The sequence below is a fragment of the Myotis yumanensis genome, unplaced genomic scaffold, assembly GCF_028538775.1.
Source record: "Myotis yumanensis isolate MYYU_CA2020_CCGP unplaced genomic scaffold, mMyoYum1.0.hap1 SCAF_6, whole genome shotgun sequence".
NCBI classification, from domain to species: Eukaryota; Metazoa; Chordata; class Mammalia; order Chiroptera; family Vespertilionidae; genus Myotis; species Myotis yumanensis.
The window spans coordinates 93,997,240-94,012,697 of NW_027223757.1; the positions used below are offsets into that span (position 1 = coordinate 93,997,240).

At 60.8% G+C, this 15,458-nt stretch overlaps 1 protein-coding gene across 1 annotated transcript in view; it reads left to right on the forward strand.

Moving 5' to 3' along the window:
• The window catches only part of COL11A2 (collagen type XI alpha 2 chain), a 28,950-nt gene extending 19,832 nt beyond the window's left edge, over positions 1-9,118 (forward strand). The window contains 28 exon segments of the mRNA XM_070418796.1: positions 32-121; positions 305-358; positions 601-708; positions 785-892; positions 1,245-1,298; positions 1,395-1,448; positions 1,615-1,695; positions 1,697-1,723; positions 1,875-1,928; positions 2,151-2,204; positions 2,425-2,478; positions 2,607-2,660; positions 2,975-3,082; positions 3,392-3,445; positions 3,594-3,647; positions 3,773-3,826; positions 4,313-4,366; positions 4,613-4,720; positions 4,804-4,857; positions 5,025-5,078; positions 5,296-5,403; positions 5,506-5,559; positions 5,816-5,851; positions 6,012-6,065; positions 6,162-6,429; positions 7,036-7,148; positions 7,516-7,722; positions 8,054-9,118. Coding sequence (XP_070274897.1) covers positions 32-121; positions 305-358; positions 601-708; positions 785-892; positions 1,245-1,298; positions 1,395-1,448; positions 1,615-1,695; positions 1,697-1,723; positions 1,875-1,928; positions 2,151-2,204; positions 2,425-2,478; positions 2,607-2,660; positions 2,975-3,082; positions 3,392-3,445; positions 3,594-3,647; positions 3,773-3,826; positions 4,313-4,366; positions 4,613-4,720; positions 4,804-4,857; positions 5,025-5,078; positions 5,296-5,403; positions 5,506-5,559; positions 5,816-5,851; positions 6,012-6,065; positions 6,162-6,429; positions 7,036-7,148; positions 7,516-7,722; positions 8,054-8,194 — 2,313 coding nt within the window. The 3' untranslated portion in view covers positions 8,195-9,118.
• The last annotated feature ends 6,340 nt before the right edge of the window (positions 9,119-15,458 follow it).

A 15,458-nucleotide genomic window follows, 5' to 3' on the forward strand; every position in this document is an offset into this window, starting at 1 on the left:
CTGTGGCTCACCACCTCTCCTTCCCTCCTAGGGAGACCCGGGCCCTCCTGGGGCCCCAGGGAAGGATGGTCCCGCTGGGCTGAGGGGCTTCCCAGGAGAGAGAGGCCTCCCCGGCACTGCTGTGAGTGACCCCAGCGACCGCCTGTAACGAGTCCCCGTGAGCCCTGGCGCCCAGAACCCCCACTCCCTTCCCTCGGAGCCCGTCCCACCCCTAACCCTGCCCCACCCCTAACCCTGCGTGGGCCCGCCCCGTGATGTCCCACTTCCTGTCTCTCATCTGTTGCTCCGAATCTCTGGTTCATAGGGCGGAGCCGGTTTGAAGGGAAATGAAGGTCCGGCCGGCCCCCCTGGTCCTGCGGTGAGTCTGGGGTCCCTGGGGGCAATGGAGGACCAGGAAGGGGTGGGTGAGGAAGAGTGAGGAGCGGCATCTGCACCTAGGTGGCCGGGGCAGGCACAGCACGAACGGCAGGGCCAGCCTAATGCATTCGATTCGATTCGGGGCTCTTTCCTGGGAACCATGGTGGGGGGGGGGGGGGGCGTGTCCTCTGGTGTGTAAGCTGTGGTCTCCTCCTTGGGGTCTGACTGCATTTCCTCTCTTAGGGCTCCCCTGGGGAACGTGGTGCAGCGGGATCCGGGGGACCCATTGGCCCCCCTGGGCGCCCAGGACCTCAGGGTCCCCCGGGAGCAGCAGGAGAGAAAGGTGTCCCGGTGAGTGTGGCTGGGGGTCTGTGCAGCGCTGTGCAAGGGGCCGTCCATGCCGTGACTCCTCTCTCCACTTCCACAGGGTGAGAAGGGCCCCATTGGCCCCACTGGCCGCGATGGGGTGCAGGGCCCCGTGGGGCTTCCCGGGCCTGCTGGGCCCCCAGGCGGGGCAGGAGAAGACGGGGACAAGGTGAGGGAACCACAGCCCCTGGACCCAGGCTCTTTCCAGATGACACTGCAGATCTGGACACATCCCCCACTGTCCCCCCTCCCCGCCTCCCACTGTCCCCCCTCCCCACCTCCCACTGTCCCCCCTCCCCGCCTCCCACTGTTCCCCCTCCCTGCCTCCCACTGTCCCCCCTCCCTGCCTCCCACTGTTCCCCCTCCCTGCCTCCCACTGTCCCCCCTCCCCGCCTCCCACTGTCCCCCCTCCCCACCTCCCACTGTCCCCCCTCCCTGCCTCCCACTGTCCCCCCTCCCCGCCTCCCACTCTCCACCCCCCCCCCCCCCCCCCCCTAACGTCTCACCTGCCTCTCCTCCAGGGTGAGGTGGGCGACCCTGGACAGAAGGGCACTAAAGGGAACAAAGGTGAACATGTGAGTGTCCGTGAGCTTTGAGTTCTGGCCTCTGGCCTTCAGCCTCATTCCCGCCGGGCCTGCCCTGTCTGGGTGTCTGACTCTCCTCTCTCCCAGGGCCCTCCTGGACCCCCTGGACCCATCGGGCCTGTGGGGCAGCCCGGAGCCGCGGTGAGTGATGCTGCCCGCCTGCTCCCGCCAGAGCCTGCAGCCCTGCCTTTGGGGTTGGGGTGGGAGGAGGGACTCCGGGCCTGCTGCCTCCTTGGGGTGCGTTTGTGGATGGAGAACACCTGACCGTGGTCATCGGTGTCCTTGTCCCTGCCTCCCCCCACTTCAGGGAGCAGATGGGGAGCCCGGGGCCCGGGGACCTCAGGGACACTTTGGAGCCAAAGGTGATGAAGGAACGAGAGGATTCAATGGGCCCCCCCGGACCCATTGGCCTGCAGGTGAGCTGGGGGGTGGAGACGGGCTGAGAGTTGGGGTCAGGAGCCCATTCTGGGAGGAAAGGGAGGTGGGGTGAGGACTGGGGCTCGGCCTGTGGGGTCTGAGGGAGGGAACTGGGCCTGGGGCGGGGTGCTCATCCCGGTCTGTGCTCAGGGCTTGCCAGGCCCCTCGGGGGAGAAGGGAGAAACCGGAGACGTGGGCCCCATGGTGAGTGTGACCCCACTGATGGTGTGTGACCCCAGCTGGCCCCAGCCCCACCTCTGGTCACCCCCCCATCCAGCCCACCCCGGCACCCTGATCCCTGGCCTGCCCCTCCTCCTCTTCTCTGCCCGGGGTCTCTGCCCTGCCCACCCCCCACATTCCTGGGCACCACCCCCACGCTGTGTCCCCCGCTCCCCTGCTACCTCTGGTGCATCTGTTTCTCCCCAGGGACCACCTGGCCCCCCAGGACCTCGAGGCCCCGCTGGACCCAATGGAGCTGATGTGAGTTCTCTCAGCCTCTGGTCCCTTCAGATCAGTGTAGCTGGGCCTCTGCCTCCCTTTCACGGATAAACTCTGGTCTCACCTCAGGCGCCACCTCCGGGAAGGCCTCCCACTGTCTCGCTGCTGAGACCTTGGGTGGGGGGAGGGCCCTCATCCTGGCCCCGCCCTGGAATGGCACCTCCTCCCATGAGCTCTGACCCCTATTTCTGTTCTCTTCCAGGGTCCTCAAGGTCCCCCAGGAGGTGTTGGGAACCTGGGTCCCCCTGGAGAGAAGGTAACTCGGAAGGGCGAATGGCCTGGGCCTGGAGTCGGCCAACTTTGGTTGGGGCTCAGAAGCGAGGGAGGTGTGGGGACTGTCGGGTTTTGGGGGGAAGGAGGATTTTGACCCCAGTCTCCTTGCAGGGGGAGCCAGGAGATTCAGGATCTCCCGGGGTCCAGGGAGAGCCAGGCGCCAAGGTGAGTGATGGTTTTGAGGTATCGCTCCGTCCCCTTTCACCCCCTCAGCCCACCCCACTTTTCCCATGACCTGCTCTGCTGCCCAGCAGTCCCTGCCCCAGCCTTCTCGATGGGGCCCTGTCCCTGTGTCTTTGCGAGCCCTGCCCCGCTTTCCTGGAAGGGCAGGGCGGGGGACCACCATGGGCTTGCCTTTCTGTGTGCATCCTTCCGTCACGGAGGGCCTGGGGGAGGCTGAAGGGGTCTTGGAAGCAGGGCTGCATCCTTGACCTTGAAGATCCCCTTGGGACCATCTGTACCTGCCCCTCATCCTCTAGGGCCCACGCGGGGAGCGTGGGGAGAAAGGAGAGTCCGGGCAGCCGGGAGAGGCGGGACCACCAGGGCCTAAAGGCCCCACCGGGGATGACGGCCCCAAAGGGAACCCTGTGAGTTGGGGGAGGGGCTGAGAGGAGGGTCCTGCGACTGGGAGGCCTGGGAATGTGTGTGAGGGTCGGAGTGTGGGGAGCCCAAGTGTGGGGGTACCTGGGAGGAAGACTCTGGGAATAAGGTCTCCTGGGGAGGTTGTGGGGTCTAGAGCGAGAGAACATGCGAACAGGCCTCCAGTTAATCCTGGGAAGCGGGAGGGAGGTGCGGTGGGCACTGCCTGCAGAGGGAGTGGCTGTGCCCCGGGGTCTGCTTTGGCTCTGGGTGGGCTAGGCGGTGCGAGCCTGCCTTTTGTCCTTCCTCTGCGTTAGGGCCCCGTTGGCTTTCCTGGCGACCCTGGCCCTCCTGGAGAAGGTGGCCCTCGCGTGAGTCTTGGCCAGTGCGGGGACGGGCAAAGGCCTCTGTGGCTGCTGGGCTGGGGGTGTGGCCGGGCGGCTGGAAGGAGGGAGGGTCAGCAGCGCTCAGGTGATCCCAGCCAGGCTGGGCCCCTCTGACCTTGCTCCATCCCTGCAGGGCCAGGATGGTGCGAAGGGTGACCGTGGAGAGGACGGCGAGCCCGGGCAGCCTGTGAGTGACCAGTGCCCCCCACCTCTGCGCCCAGCCTTCAGACCACTGCTCCTCTTCTGTGCCCCATTCCTGGGGGTCCCTGGCTGGAAGCTAAACCCTTACCCACCCTATTCCTCCCTCCTTAGGGATCCCCTGGTCCCACTGGGGAGAATGGACCCCCTGGGCCACTTGGAAAGCGGGTAAGTGAGGTGGACACCTGGGGCCTTCCGGGGCGCCCCTGGGTGGTGGGCGGAGGACAGGGTGATGGCAGGGGCCTGGGAGGGAGATGTCTGTGTCTGGGTTGTCCTGGGGGTGTGTCTATGTGCTTGAGCACGTGTGTTTGTAAGTGCTGTGCGTAAGTCTGGGTGTGTTTGTTTCTGGGGTTTCGTATGAAAGTTCTTGCCAAGGGTGTGGTGTGTACCCACCAATTGGAATAGACGGGGAAGGGCTGGCTTCCTGGCCCCTGCTGGGCCAGGCTCATCCTTCAGTTGCTGGGGCAGGAGGTGGGCATACGTGGCTCTTCACCAGATGCTCAGGGCCACTCGGTACTTTCACACCCGGCGCAGCTGCGCTGGCCTCTCCCGTGATGGGCCTCCTCCCCGCGATGGGCCTCCTCCCTGTGGTGGGCCTCCTCCCCGCGATGGGCCTCTGTGCCCTCATCCGCGCCTTCCTGCCTCCACCTGCAGGGTCCTGCCGGCACACCTGGTCCTGAGGGGCGACAAGGAGAGAAGGGAGCCAAGGTGGGGAGGCCGCCCTGGATGCTGGAACCTTCCCTCCATCTTCCCGCCTCCTTGGCTCCTCAGAGTCCTCTGTCCCCCTCCACCCCCCCGCCCCCCAGCTGAGCCCCTTGTGGGAAGGGGGTTCCCTCTACCTGCTCCTGCCCCCGGGGCTCCTGGGGCTCAGACCTATTTCCTGCATCGCCCTATCTACCTTGGACTCCCTGCCCCCTTCCTCCCCTTAGAAAACGTTCCTCGTGTGCGTTTCAGGGGGATCCTGGTGCTGTGGGTGCCCCGGGAAAGACAGGCCCAGTGGGTCCCGCAGGCCCAGCAGGAAAACCTGGTCCCGATGGTCTGAGGGGCCTCCCGGGCTCAGTGGTGAGTCTGGAGGGCGAGGCTGGGCTGGGGGTGCCATGGGAGGGGACACTCTGCCTGACCTCTGGGGTCTCCTCAATCTGCAGGGCCAGCAAGGTCGTCCTGGGGCCACAGGTCAGGCCGGGCCCCCAGGTCCTGTGGTGAGTGACTGGCGGGGGGGTGGGGGGTGGGGTGGGGTGGAGGGGATGAGTGGGGGCGGGGGCGCCTGGGGCAGTGGGCAGGAGCTGAAACCCTGGAGGAAGCGGGAAGTGGTGGGGGGCTTGGTTTCACCTCTCCCTGGAAAGAGTGACTTTCTCTCTCCCCACAGGGACCCCCAGGGCTCCCTGGCCTCCGTGGTGATGCTGGGGCCAAGGGAGAGAAGGTGAGTGACAGACACGTGGCCAGATGTCTCCCACCTCCCCCCACACCAGCCCTCACCCCAGACGGTGGGACCTGCGCTCCCTGCTCTGCTCTGGCCTCCAGCACCTGCCCTTTGGGCCTTAGTGAGGGTTCCTCACAGCCCTGGCTTCTGGGCTCGGAGCGTGGTCCCCAGCTCCCGCGTCTCCTCTGCTTCTCCTGACACCCGTCCTCTTCTCCAGGGCCACCCAGGTCTCATCGGGCTGATCGGGCCCCCGGGGGAGCAGGGAGAGAAGGGAGACCGGGGGCTTCCTGGCCCTCAGGGCTCCGCTGGACAGAAGGGGGAGACGGTGAGGAGAGGCGCGTCCTGGTGGGAGGAGGTGGAGATTCCCGTGGGGGGTGGGCTGGGGGCGCGGGGAGGACCCAGTTGAACGAGGCCCTCCCTTTCCTAGGGCATCCCCGGAGCCTCTGGCCCCATTGGTCCTGGAGGGCCCCCTGGCCTCACTGTGAGTACCATCTGTTCCCCCATGAAACCCTAACCCCCGGCTTCCATGGCAACGCCAGCCTAGCAGGCACAGGCCTCAGTTTCCCCCGTGTGTCCTCACACCGCAGTGTCTCCTCCCCCTTCCCAGGTTTCCTGCCCCCATGTCTCCTCATGCCCCCTGTAATCCCACTGCCCGGTGGACGCCTGGCCTTGCCTCTCCATTCCTGCGTCCTGACCTTCCCTGTGTGACTGTCTCTTTCTTGTTTCTCATTTCACAGGGACCTGCTGGCCCCAAGGGAGCCAAGGGAGCCACAGTGAGTGACCCCGGCCCTGGCCTGCCCGCCCCACGCTGGACTGGGCACTGTCTCTCCAGAGCAGTGCTCCCCCCAGGGCGCCCCTCACTCCTGGCCTGGATACTGAGTTGACCCCACTGTGACCTTGACCCCTCCATGACCTTGTTTGCTCCTTTGGCAGGGCCCAGCGGGACCCAAGGGAGAGAAGGGCGTCCAGGGCCCTCCAGGACACCCGGTGAGTTAGGAGGCCTGGCCCGCTTCCCTGGCATCCCTCCCTGTCCTGCACCTTCTCGGCTTCACCCCCACCCTCTCCATCTGTCCCTCCACCCAGGGCCCCCCAGGCGAGGTGATCCAGCCCCTGCCCATCCAGATGCCCAAGAAGACTCGGCGCTCAGTGGACGGAAGCCGCCTGATGCAGGAAGATGAGGCCGCGCCGACCAGGGGCGCCCCGGGCAGTGCTGGGGGGCTGGAGGAGGTCTTTGGCTCGCTGGACTCTCTGCGGGAGGAGATCGAGCAGATGAGGCGGCCGACAGGGACCCAGGACAGCCCTGGGCGCACCTGCCAGGACCTGAAGCTCTGCCACCCAGAGCTGCCCGATGGTCAGTGCCAGCCTCAGGGCACACAGCAAGACCAACAGCCGCGTGGGCGGGACGAGCAGAGTGGTGTTGCCGGAGTCGGGGACGGTGTTGGGTGGGGGTGAGGGGACTGGAACAGTGGCTCCTACCAGTACTAGAAACCGACGTGGTCCGACCAGTGTGCAGCAGCCGCTGCCAGCCCGCCGTCTGCAGGAATAGATAGCATACACGTGTGCACAGGGCCTGCGTTCACACAGACGGACACGCGTGCAAACCTACAGCCACATGTGTGCAAACCTATAGCTACATATGTGTGCAAACCTACAGCCACATGTGTACAAACCTACAGCCACATGTGTGCAAACCTACAGCCACACATGTGTGCAAACCTACAGCCACACATGTGTGCAAATCTACAGCCACACACTCATCGTGATCAGGGCCTGGGGATGCTGCTGGCGGGTGTCAGGGAAGGGGGTGGGTGTGAGGGAAACGGAAGTGCGGGACTGTGCTAGGGGCTCTGGTGGGAGGGCAGGGGCTGGAGGCTGGGAGCGTTGTAGGCAGGGCTGGGGTGTGGGGATGTGGTACAAAGAGCATCTTGGGTATGAGCCCCCCGCCCCTCCCCCACAGGAGAGTACTGGGTGGACCCCAACCAGGGCTGCGCCCGCGATGCCTTCCGGGTGTTCTGCAACTTCACGGCCGGTGGGGAGACCTGCGTGCAGCCCCGGGACGATGTCACACAGGTGCTGGCCCGGCACCCAGCCTGTGTGTGTGTGTGTGTGTGTGTGTGTGTGTGTGTGTGTCGGGGACGGGGGTGGTGGTTCTGGGTTTACGTGACAGTCAAGTTCCCGGCGGCATCGCCCCTGCAGAGGCGTTACCCCTGCAGACAACTGGCCCTTCTCCATTCCTGCGCCCTCTTCCTTCCTCCTCACCAGCCCCCGTGCTCACCACCCCTGCAACTCAAGGCAGACATTCGCCTGTCCTGTACCCCAGGCTCCTGGCTCCCACTCAGGCATTTCTCCCAGCACCCCCCCCTCCCCCGCCCATTCCCTGCCCATGCCCCGGCCCAGCCACCCTCTTCTGGCCTTGACCGCAGCCCCTCTCCTCCAGTTCTCCTACGTGGACTCAGAGGGCTCCCCGGTAGGCGTGGTCCAGCTCACCTTCCTGCGGCTGCTCAGCGTCTCCGCCCACCAGGACGTCTCCTACCCCTGCTCTGGGCTGGCCCGGGACGGCCCCCTGAAGCTCAGGGGGGCCAATGAGGATGAGCTGAGCCCTGACACCAGCCCCTACGTCAAGGAATTCAGAGCCGGCTGTCAGGTGGGAAGGGAGGCGGGAAGAGCTCAGGTGGGGGTGCGGGGGTGGGGAGGATGGAAATGGGTTCACCTGTGTGCAGACAGCAGCATCACCAAGTACACACGTTTACACAGGTGGCCCAGCAGAGGCACAGGGTCACACAGGCACATCCACATGTGAATCACGCCAGCTAATATCACACAGCCCCCCCCCACACACACACACACAGGCACATACACCTCCCTGCCTTTCCCGTCATGGGACGCGTTGGGGGAATCACGTCTCACGGTGCTCAGAGGAGAGGCCAGCCCGGGCTGTGCCCTCCACCCAGCTCACCCCTCCTGTCTCCCCTCAGACGCAGCAAGGCCGGACGGTGCTGGAGGTGCGGACCCCTGTGCTGGAGCAGCTGCCAGTGCTGGACGCCTCCTTCTCAGACCTGGGGGCGCCCCCGAGGCGGGGCGGGGTGCTGCTGGGGCCTGTCTGCTTCATGGGCTAGGATTCTTCTCTGTCCGACCCTGTCAGTGGAAACCAGGCCCCTGCAGCCCACCGCATCGGCTCCGGGCCACCTCCCAGGAGGGCTCCTCACCAGCCGGGGCCCTGGGTCAGGGCACGGAGAGCCCCATCAGGGGCGGACCAGGGAGGGGGAGCGGTGCCAGGCCAGCCCGGGGAGGGGTGGCACCTGGGGCTCCGGGCCCCCCACCTGGAGCCTGTGACCTGTTAGACAGCTGACACACTTATTTAAAATTCACCTCCCAATCACCCCAAACAAGAGGAAGAGAAGAGAAAGGACACTGTGTATTTTGTATTTAAAAGTAATTATATTAATTATTTAAAGAGTGGAAAACTGAGTAACAACAAAGAGAGAAATGCCAACCAGATCAGCGGACCTGGGACAGGGCTCTGCAGGGATGACCCTGGTCCCGTCCTTGGTCCTTGCCTCAGGGCTTCCCCAGGGACCGAACCCCAGCTCCTGCCCGGCCCCCGGAGCGTAGCACCCACTGTGAACATTGGAATACACGGCTCTTGCCTCAGGGCTCTCTCATCTCCACTTGCTGGGTGTTTGGCTCCGACCCACACACTTGCTCTCCTTCACCTGGCCTGGGCCTCGGGGGCTGGGCTTGGGGACCAGGCCCCTGCCCTGGGGGGAACGGGATAGTGAGGGGCGTGCAGGGCCTGGATGCACGGACTGCTGAAGCATCAGATCGACATCAGCTGGGCGGTCACCAGGCCCCGAGCCCCGAGGACCCCCATGGCCATCCTGGCCCGTCCAGTCCCTCCCCTGGGCACCCTCCCTTCCCTGACCCTGCAGTTGAAGGGCTAACGTGCGGCCATGGATGGAAGGGCCCCCCAGGGCCTTGTCTAGCCCTAGACCCAGCCTCCGCTCTGACTGATGGTTAAACAATGTGATTGTTTCCTCGGGTGTGTGTGTGATGCTGTGTTACTTCCATCCCCACAGACCCCTACCCAACCCCCATGCCTCCGGGCGGAGCTGTAGCCAGAAGTGGACGGCTTACTCCCTGTTCCCTGGGGGCCTGCCCAGCTGGGTGTCACAGTGGGTCCCGGTTCCATCTGACACCCGCGCTGGCCCGGCTCTGGGGAAGGTGTGCCTCCAACTCCCCGGCCCCGTCTTTAGGGACTTCAGGCCCGGAAGGAGCCTTCGGTGCCCACGCGAGACCGAGGCTCGTCTCCATAACAACGTTCCCGCACCTGTAGCTCTGGGCCTCCCTCCCTTCTACGCCCCCGCGCCCCCGCCCTCAGGCTCGCACCTCCGGCTGTGCCGGTGTCAGGACGCGCAGTCCCCGCCTCCCGCGGCCCCTCCTCGGGCTCTCCCTGCAGGGAGCTCGGCGCGGTCCGGTCCAGGACCGGGTCGGTCCCTCTAGCGGGCCTCCCGCCTCCCACGGGGCTTCCCACCGAGCCCGCGCTTCCTGGCCCCGCCCACCTGGCGGGGGATCCCAGCTATTCCGGGACCTCGGCCCAGCCCGCCCTTCCGCGCCGGAGCCTGGCCGCGGGGCTGGAGGGAACGGGGTGCGCGGGTGGGTTCTGGGTTCGCGTCTACACCTAGAGGGGCCCCCCTCGGCCCACGCACACATCCCCACTTCCTCCTCCCGCGGACCTCCGACGGCACCGCCCGGATCGTCCTGATCCCAGGGACTAAACCGCAAACCCCGGAGCGTAGGAGCAAACTCCTCCGAGCAAAGCTCTCCGGGGGGAGGGGTGGTCGGTGGGGGGAGGGGTGGTCGGTGGCGGGTGGGGGATGGGGGGTGTGTGTGTCTAGAAACCTGCGCAGGAAAACCCCTCCGCGCCCGCCCTCGGGTGCCGCGTCTCTCCACCTCTGCTGCCCCCTGGCGCCCAGACCTTCGCCCGCTAACGGGCCCCCAAGAAACCCTCCCTCCTTCGCCACCACGGATCCCTCACCCGACTCCGCCCAACCTAGGAGGGGACGGCCGGGAGGGAAGCCCCGATCTCAGCGACGGACGGGGTTTCTGGGGCTCCCCACGCCCTCCATCTCAATCTCCAATCCCGAGGACCTCAGGCACCCACCTTCCTTCCCTCCTTCCTTCCCAGGCTTCCGCTGAAGCAATGATGCGACCTAAGTAGACGCTCCCCACCTCCTCGCCTGCCCTCCCCCCGCCTCCCCGCGCGCCCTGCAGAGCGGAGGCTTCTCAGCTTCTCCCTGCGATCGGAGCCAAACCCACGGAGGTCGTCCCTGGAGCGCAAAGGGGCGCGTCCCCAAGGTCACTCTCGTCTGGCGCTCTGAGCTCAGAGCGCTTTTCTCCGCGGACACAGTGCCACACAGTCGCTCACATAACCGTTATCCCGGGCGTCAGGTCCCCTGGCCCATCCACAAACGCCCAGTTTAGGAGCGACTCCATGCCGGGAGCCGTGGAGGGTGCCGGGACCACAGCCCACTCCTTCTCCCAGGGCCAAGCTGGGGCGCCCCAGGCAAAGATGAGGAGGGTAAGGGGCTTGGCCATGTGCGACTGGCAGTGGCTCTAGTCACCAGAGTCTAGTGGCTTCTGGGGACATAAAGGAGAGAGAGGCCGGGACCTTGAGGATTTGCGGTTTGATTGGGTCAGAATAGAAACTCCTGAGGAGGGCCTGGGTTCCTGACTGCCCTTAAAGGAGTTAGGCTTGAACGCGACAAGGAAGAGGGAGTCCTCGATGGTGTTGGAAAAGGTGAGCGAGCTGATGGAGCTGGGTGCTGCCCAGGCCCCACTCAGGGTGGAGGAGGGCGGAGGACTGGAGGAAGCCACAGAGCCAGCGGGCGGGTGGGTCCTCTAGCCCAGTGGTCGGCAAACTCATTAGTCAACAGAGCCAAATATCAACAGTACAACGATTGAAATTTCTTTTGAGAGCCAAATTTTTTAAACTTAAACTATATAGGTAGGTACAATGTTATTAACTTAATTAGGGTACTCCTAAACTGGCCTTTGCTAAAAACGTCCTCAATCTGATTGAGGTACGTTCGCTGAGGTCGACCCCTTCCAACTCTCCCATCCACACTCGTCTTGCACACTTGTTCCGTCTATCTCCTTTCGTTCATCCTCTCTGTATGTCCAAACCATCTCAACATACCTTTCTCCATCCTCCACACTACATCTTCTTTCACTCCACAACGTTCCCTGAAGTATTTTGTGGAAGAGCCACACTCAAGGGGCCAAACGTGGTATTTTGTGGAAGAGCCACACTCCAGAGGCCAAAGAGCCGCATGTGGCTCTCGAGCCGCGGTTTGCCGACCACTGCTCTAGCCTGTGGCGCCCTTGGAGCTACTTCTCAGACTTGGGCCGATCCTTTTGGCCTCTGTGACTTATGGCCAAAAACAACTTGTAAAATTTGGGCCACTTAGATCTCGGTACCTGGGAACACTGCATATCCCAGAAGGCCCTGGGCTCCCTATCCCTCCTCCCCTCCTTTGGCCACGCCTTTGCTGGATTTGCAGTTATGAATGGTCAGGTCAGGTGTGGGGTGGAGATGAGACGGGGAACGGAGGGGGTCAAAGCAGGGCTCTAGCTGCCTCAGAAAGAAGTTCCTGCGTGGAAGGGGTGGCGACCCAGTTTGGGGTTTGCTGCCCTCTTCCTGCCCGTTCGGTGTGGCCAGCAGGCAGTGTCGGGCCCAGCCGAGCCGCTCCCTGGCCAGTGCGCAGTTCACGGGGCGTGAGCATGTTCCCCATTCAAACCCGCTGGAGTGGGCAGCCGCCCTGGGCGCTTGCACTGATCTCCCGGGCAGTTTCGTGGGAACTGGCATTGCCAGCAGAGTGCCAGCTCAATGGTGAAGACCTGTCCCCCTAGCCCTTGAATGAAGACCAGGGACACCTATGGGGCGCCTCCTTTAGGGCTACCCCCAAACAGCCAGGATGCATCAGCCCCGGAGAGCGCCGGCCACCGCACCATTTCCCCTCAGTTGGCTGGACCACAGCGTTCCATTTTGTTCACTGTTCTGGCCTCTCTTTCTGTTAGCAACATCTTGCTTTCGCGCTGAAGTATTTTGATTCCAAGGAAAAATGGGCGGTTTTCCAAAGCATAAAGGTAAAAGCCACGCTGGACACTGTGGCAGCCGGAGCAAGTGTTCCGTTCCAGGTCTCACCGCTGCATCTGGTAGAGCTGGGATTCCACAGAGATTCGGGCCAAAGTATGTGGCTCATGGCTCTCCATCCCTGTGTGTGCGCGTCTCCGCAGGCCCTGGGCGACGTTGCTGGAGCGGGTTAATCCTTCTCACTGAATGAGGTAGACCTCTTATTACTAGTGCTGCTAGAGAGTTCTTATAACTGCAGCTTTCCACGTGCGGTTATTTTTTATCAATACCTCAAGATTTTCCTTACTTTTCAAAATTAAAAATCTGTAGAAACAAATACAAACTAAAAACTAAGAAACATGTTTCGGAGATATTAGGGTTCGGGAGAAGGTGGGAGGCGGTGCCATGTTTAATTGGAGCCCTGGCAGTCAGACAGCAAAGCCTGCAGAGGCAGACGGCCTGGCTGAGCAGCCATGGGGCTGACGGTGGGTCTGGCGGTGGCGCGGACAGCGGCTGGCAGGAGACCTCTCTGTATTCCTCGTAAGGGCTTCTCCCTCATTTAGCTTCCAGTGGTGCTCTGCTCCTGACTGGGCTGCTGAATCTGAGCATCAGTTTTCTCATCTGTAGAATATAAGGGACTAATTCCCGCTAATGACACCTTTGCCCCGGAAAGGCAAGGGAGGGAACCGCCAGGCTGCCCCGGTTACTGCGACACTGGCGCCTGGCCCAGAGCTCCCCTTACCTCCTGATCTCTGTGCTGCCAAAACCCCATGCTTTTTGAGTTTTTGTTACAAACAGCTGTTTGTAATCCATTTTGTTACAGATTTTTCTTACAAAAATCTGATTCAGAACAGTTTAAGTTCCAAGGGAATGTATTATGAAATATTGGGGTACTCAGGATTTGGAGGAAGGGTTGGCTCTACTGGGAAAAGCAAAGACAGTTCTGGGACCTCATGGCTTCTTTATCGACTTTTCCCTGGAGCAGGGCCAGGACCACCACCGGCTGATCTGCTCTCAATCTCTGTGGCTCTGGGCGCCAAGGCTCAGATTGCTGGAGGCCCAATCTGGTTGGTTTAGCTGTTGGGTCAGCTGTTTCCCTGAGAACCCACAAACCCACTTTCCGTGGTTGGGGGCCCAGTGAGATACCTGTACATATACAGGATATACGAAGCATGGGGGAGGGTAGAGAAGTGTTGGGGGCGTAAGGTGGGATTGCTGAGATACACCAAGAGGCGTCTGCGTCTATCCCCTCTATGCATTGACCAGCAGCCTCTTCATGACCACACGTGCACTCCCCCCCCCCCCCCAGGGGGCGGCCCAAAGTCATGTCCAGCTGTTGTAACCACGATGTCATGAGCTCTCTATCCCTGAAGCCCAGCACCTCTACTAGCTTGTCACTTGCTGCTTTGCTCTTCAGTACATAAATGTTCATGACCCTCATATCCAGGGATGCATTCTGACTTCTGTGGACCCTAAGCATTTTTGTCTTTTCTGGACACGTTCCTAAAAAATTCAAAAGTATATTTTATGACTATGTTGGTTATAGGTAGTATATTAATATTATAAATTAATTTTTTTCAACCTTAAAGTTTCTTTTAAAAGAAATGTAAACATTTTTATGAACCCAAAAAATATTGTGGGTCCTATGCACGGTGTCTACTATGCCTAATAGATAAGTGGACCCTGATTGTGTCTTTGTGGAAGGTTTTGTTTTTATTGATAAAAACCCCCTTTTCTGTTTACTGGATTTGTCTTGATCAGCGATTTTCAACTGGTGTGCCACAAGAACTTTTAAAACATGCAGCACCTGACTATACAGGGGCACTGACCTCTTTTCCCTTAAGTTGTCAAGTAAAAAAAATGACAGCAGCCAACACAACAATAGCCGTCCAATGGGAATGAACCAACATGATATCGGTGGCGTGGAGCTGCCACAGCCACCACATCTGGCCACATCTGCTTTGACCATGTCCTTGTGCCTGCCTACCTGTTACTCTAACCCTTTCACTAAGAGTGTTGGAGTATTCCCAGTGTTGACAAGTTCCCTTCTGGTCTGTTCCAAGTCCAGATTCCACTGTCGGCCTCTAGGTGGAGATAGGACCTATTTAATACTCTCCCGTTTTAAAGAGCGTTGTAGCCGTAGTTCTGTGGTTGAGCATCGACCTATGAACCAGGATGTCGCAGTTCGATGAAATGACAGAAGCAAATATGACTTCTTTCTTGGTCTGAAATATTCATTAAAGTGATTAGCAAAAACCCTGATGACTGTACTCTAAACCAGGCCTATGTCTGAAAAACTGATATACACGTATCTTTGACCTTTTGAAGCCGGAGATGTACTTCCCCCTGACTGACTCAGAAGGAGTGTAAGGTGATCCGATGAACATAGACTTATGGGACGTCTGCTCCCATAAGCTGATGCAAATCACAATATAAAAAATAACTATAATATGTTATTCTCTTATGCCTGTTATTTATCATCCTGATCAATGGTGATTGTTAAACTTGGAAAACATTCTCAGGGATTGACATGCTTTGTCCTGTATGAATTTCAGTAGCAGATTCAGGCTCAGCCCTGGCTGGTGTGGCTCAGTTCGTTGAGCGGCCTCCTGTGCACCAAAAGGTCGCCAGTTTGATTCCCCGTCAGGGCACGTGCCCGGGTTGCGGTTTCCATCCTTGGTTGGGGTTTATATGGGAGGCAACTGATCAATGTATCTCTCTCACGTCGACATTTCTCTCTCTCTCTCTCTCTCTCTTTCTTCCTTTCCCTCTCTCTAAAAATATCAATAAAAGATATTTTAAAAAAATTCAGGCTCAGTCCCACCAGGGATTACTAGGAGTAATGGTTCCATGCCTCCCTGGTAAGAGTACAATATGAACTTGGGTACAACAATGAAATAAAGCAAATTTCAGGAGGTCTGCTATCAGTTGCCTTCCTATTCAATAAGAAGAATTTATTACCACCAAGAAACTTATTTCCCCATGCCTGGGAAAAGACAGTGACATCCCAGGCTCTTCACTGGACGCAATGGTCACCAAGCCCTTGAGGCATAAACATGGCCACATGACCAGGCCTTCCTGGCAAGAAGAAAGGAGGACGATGATGATGGATTTAGGCGGTTTATGTTCCCCAGGAAAGGGCACCCGGTAGACTGGGGAACTTGAGAAAGAGGCAGCACATTGAAGTACGGTGCAGGGACTCGGAGACTGGCGTCAGGGGCACGATTCCGTCGTGATGTCCTTTTGGA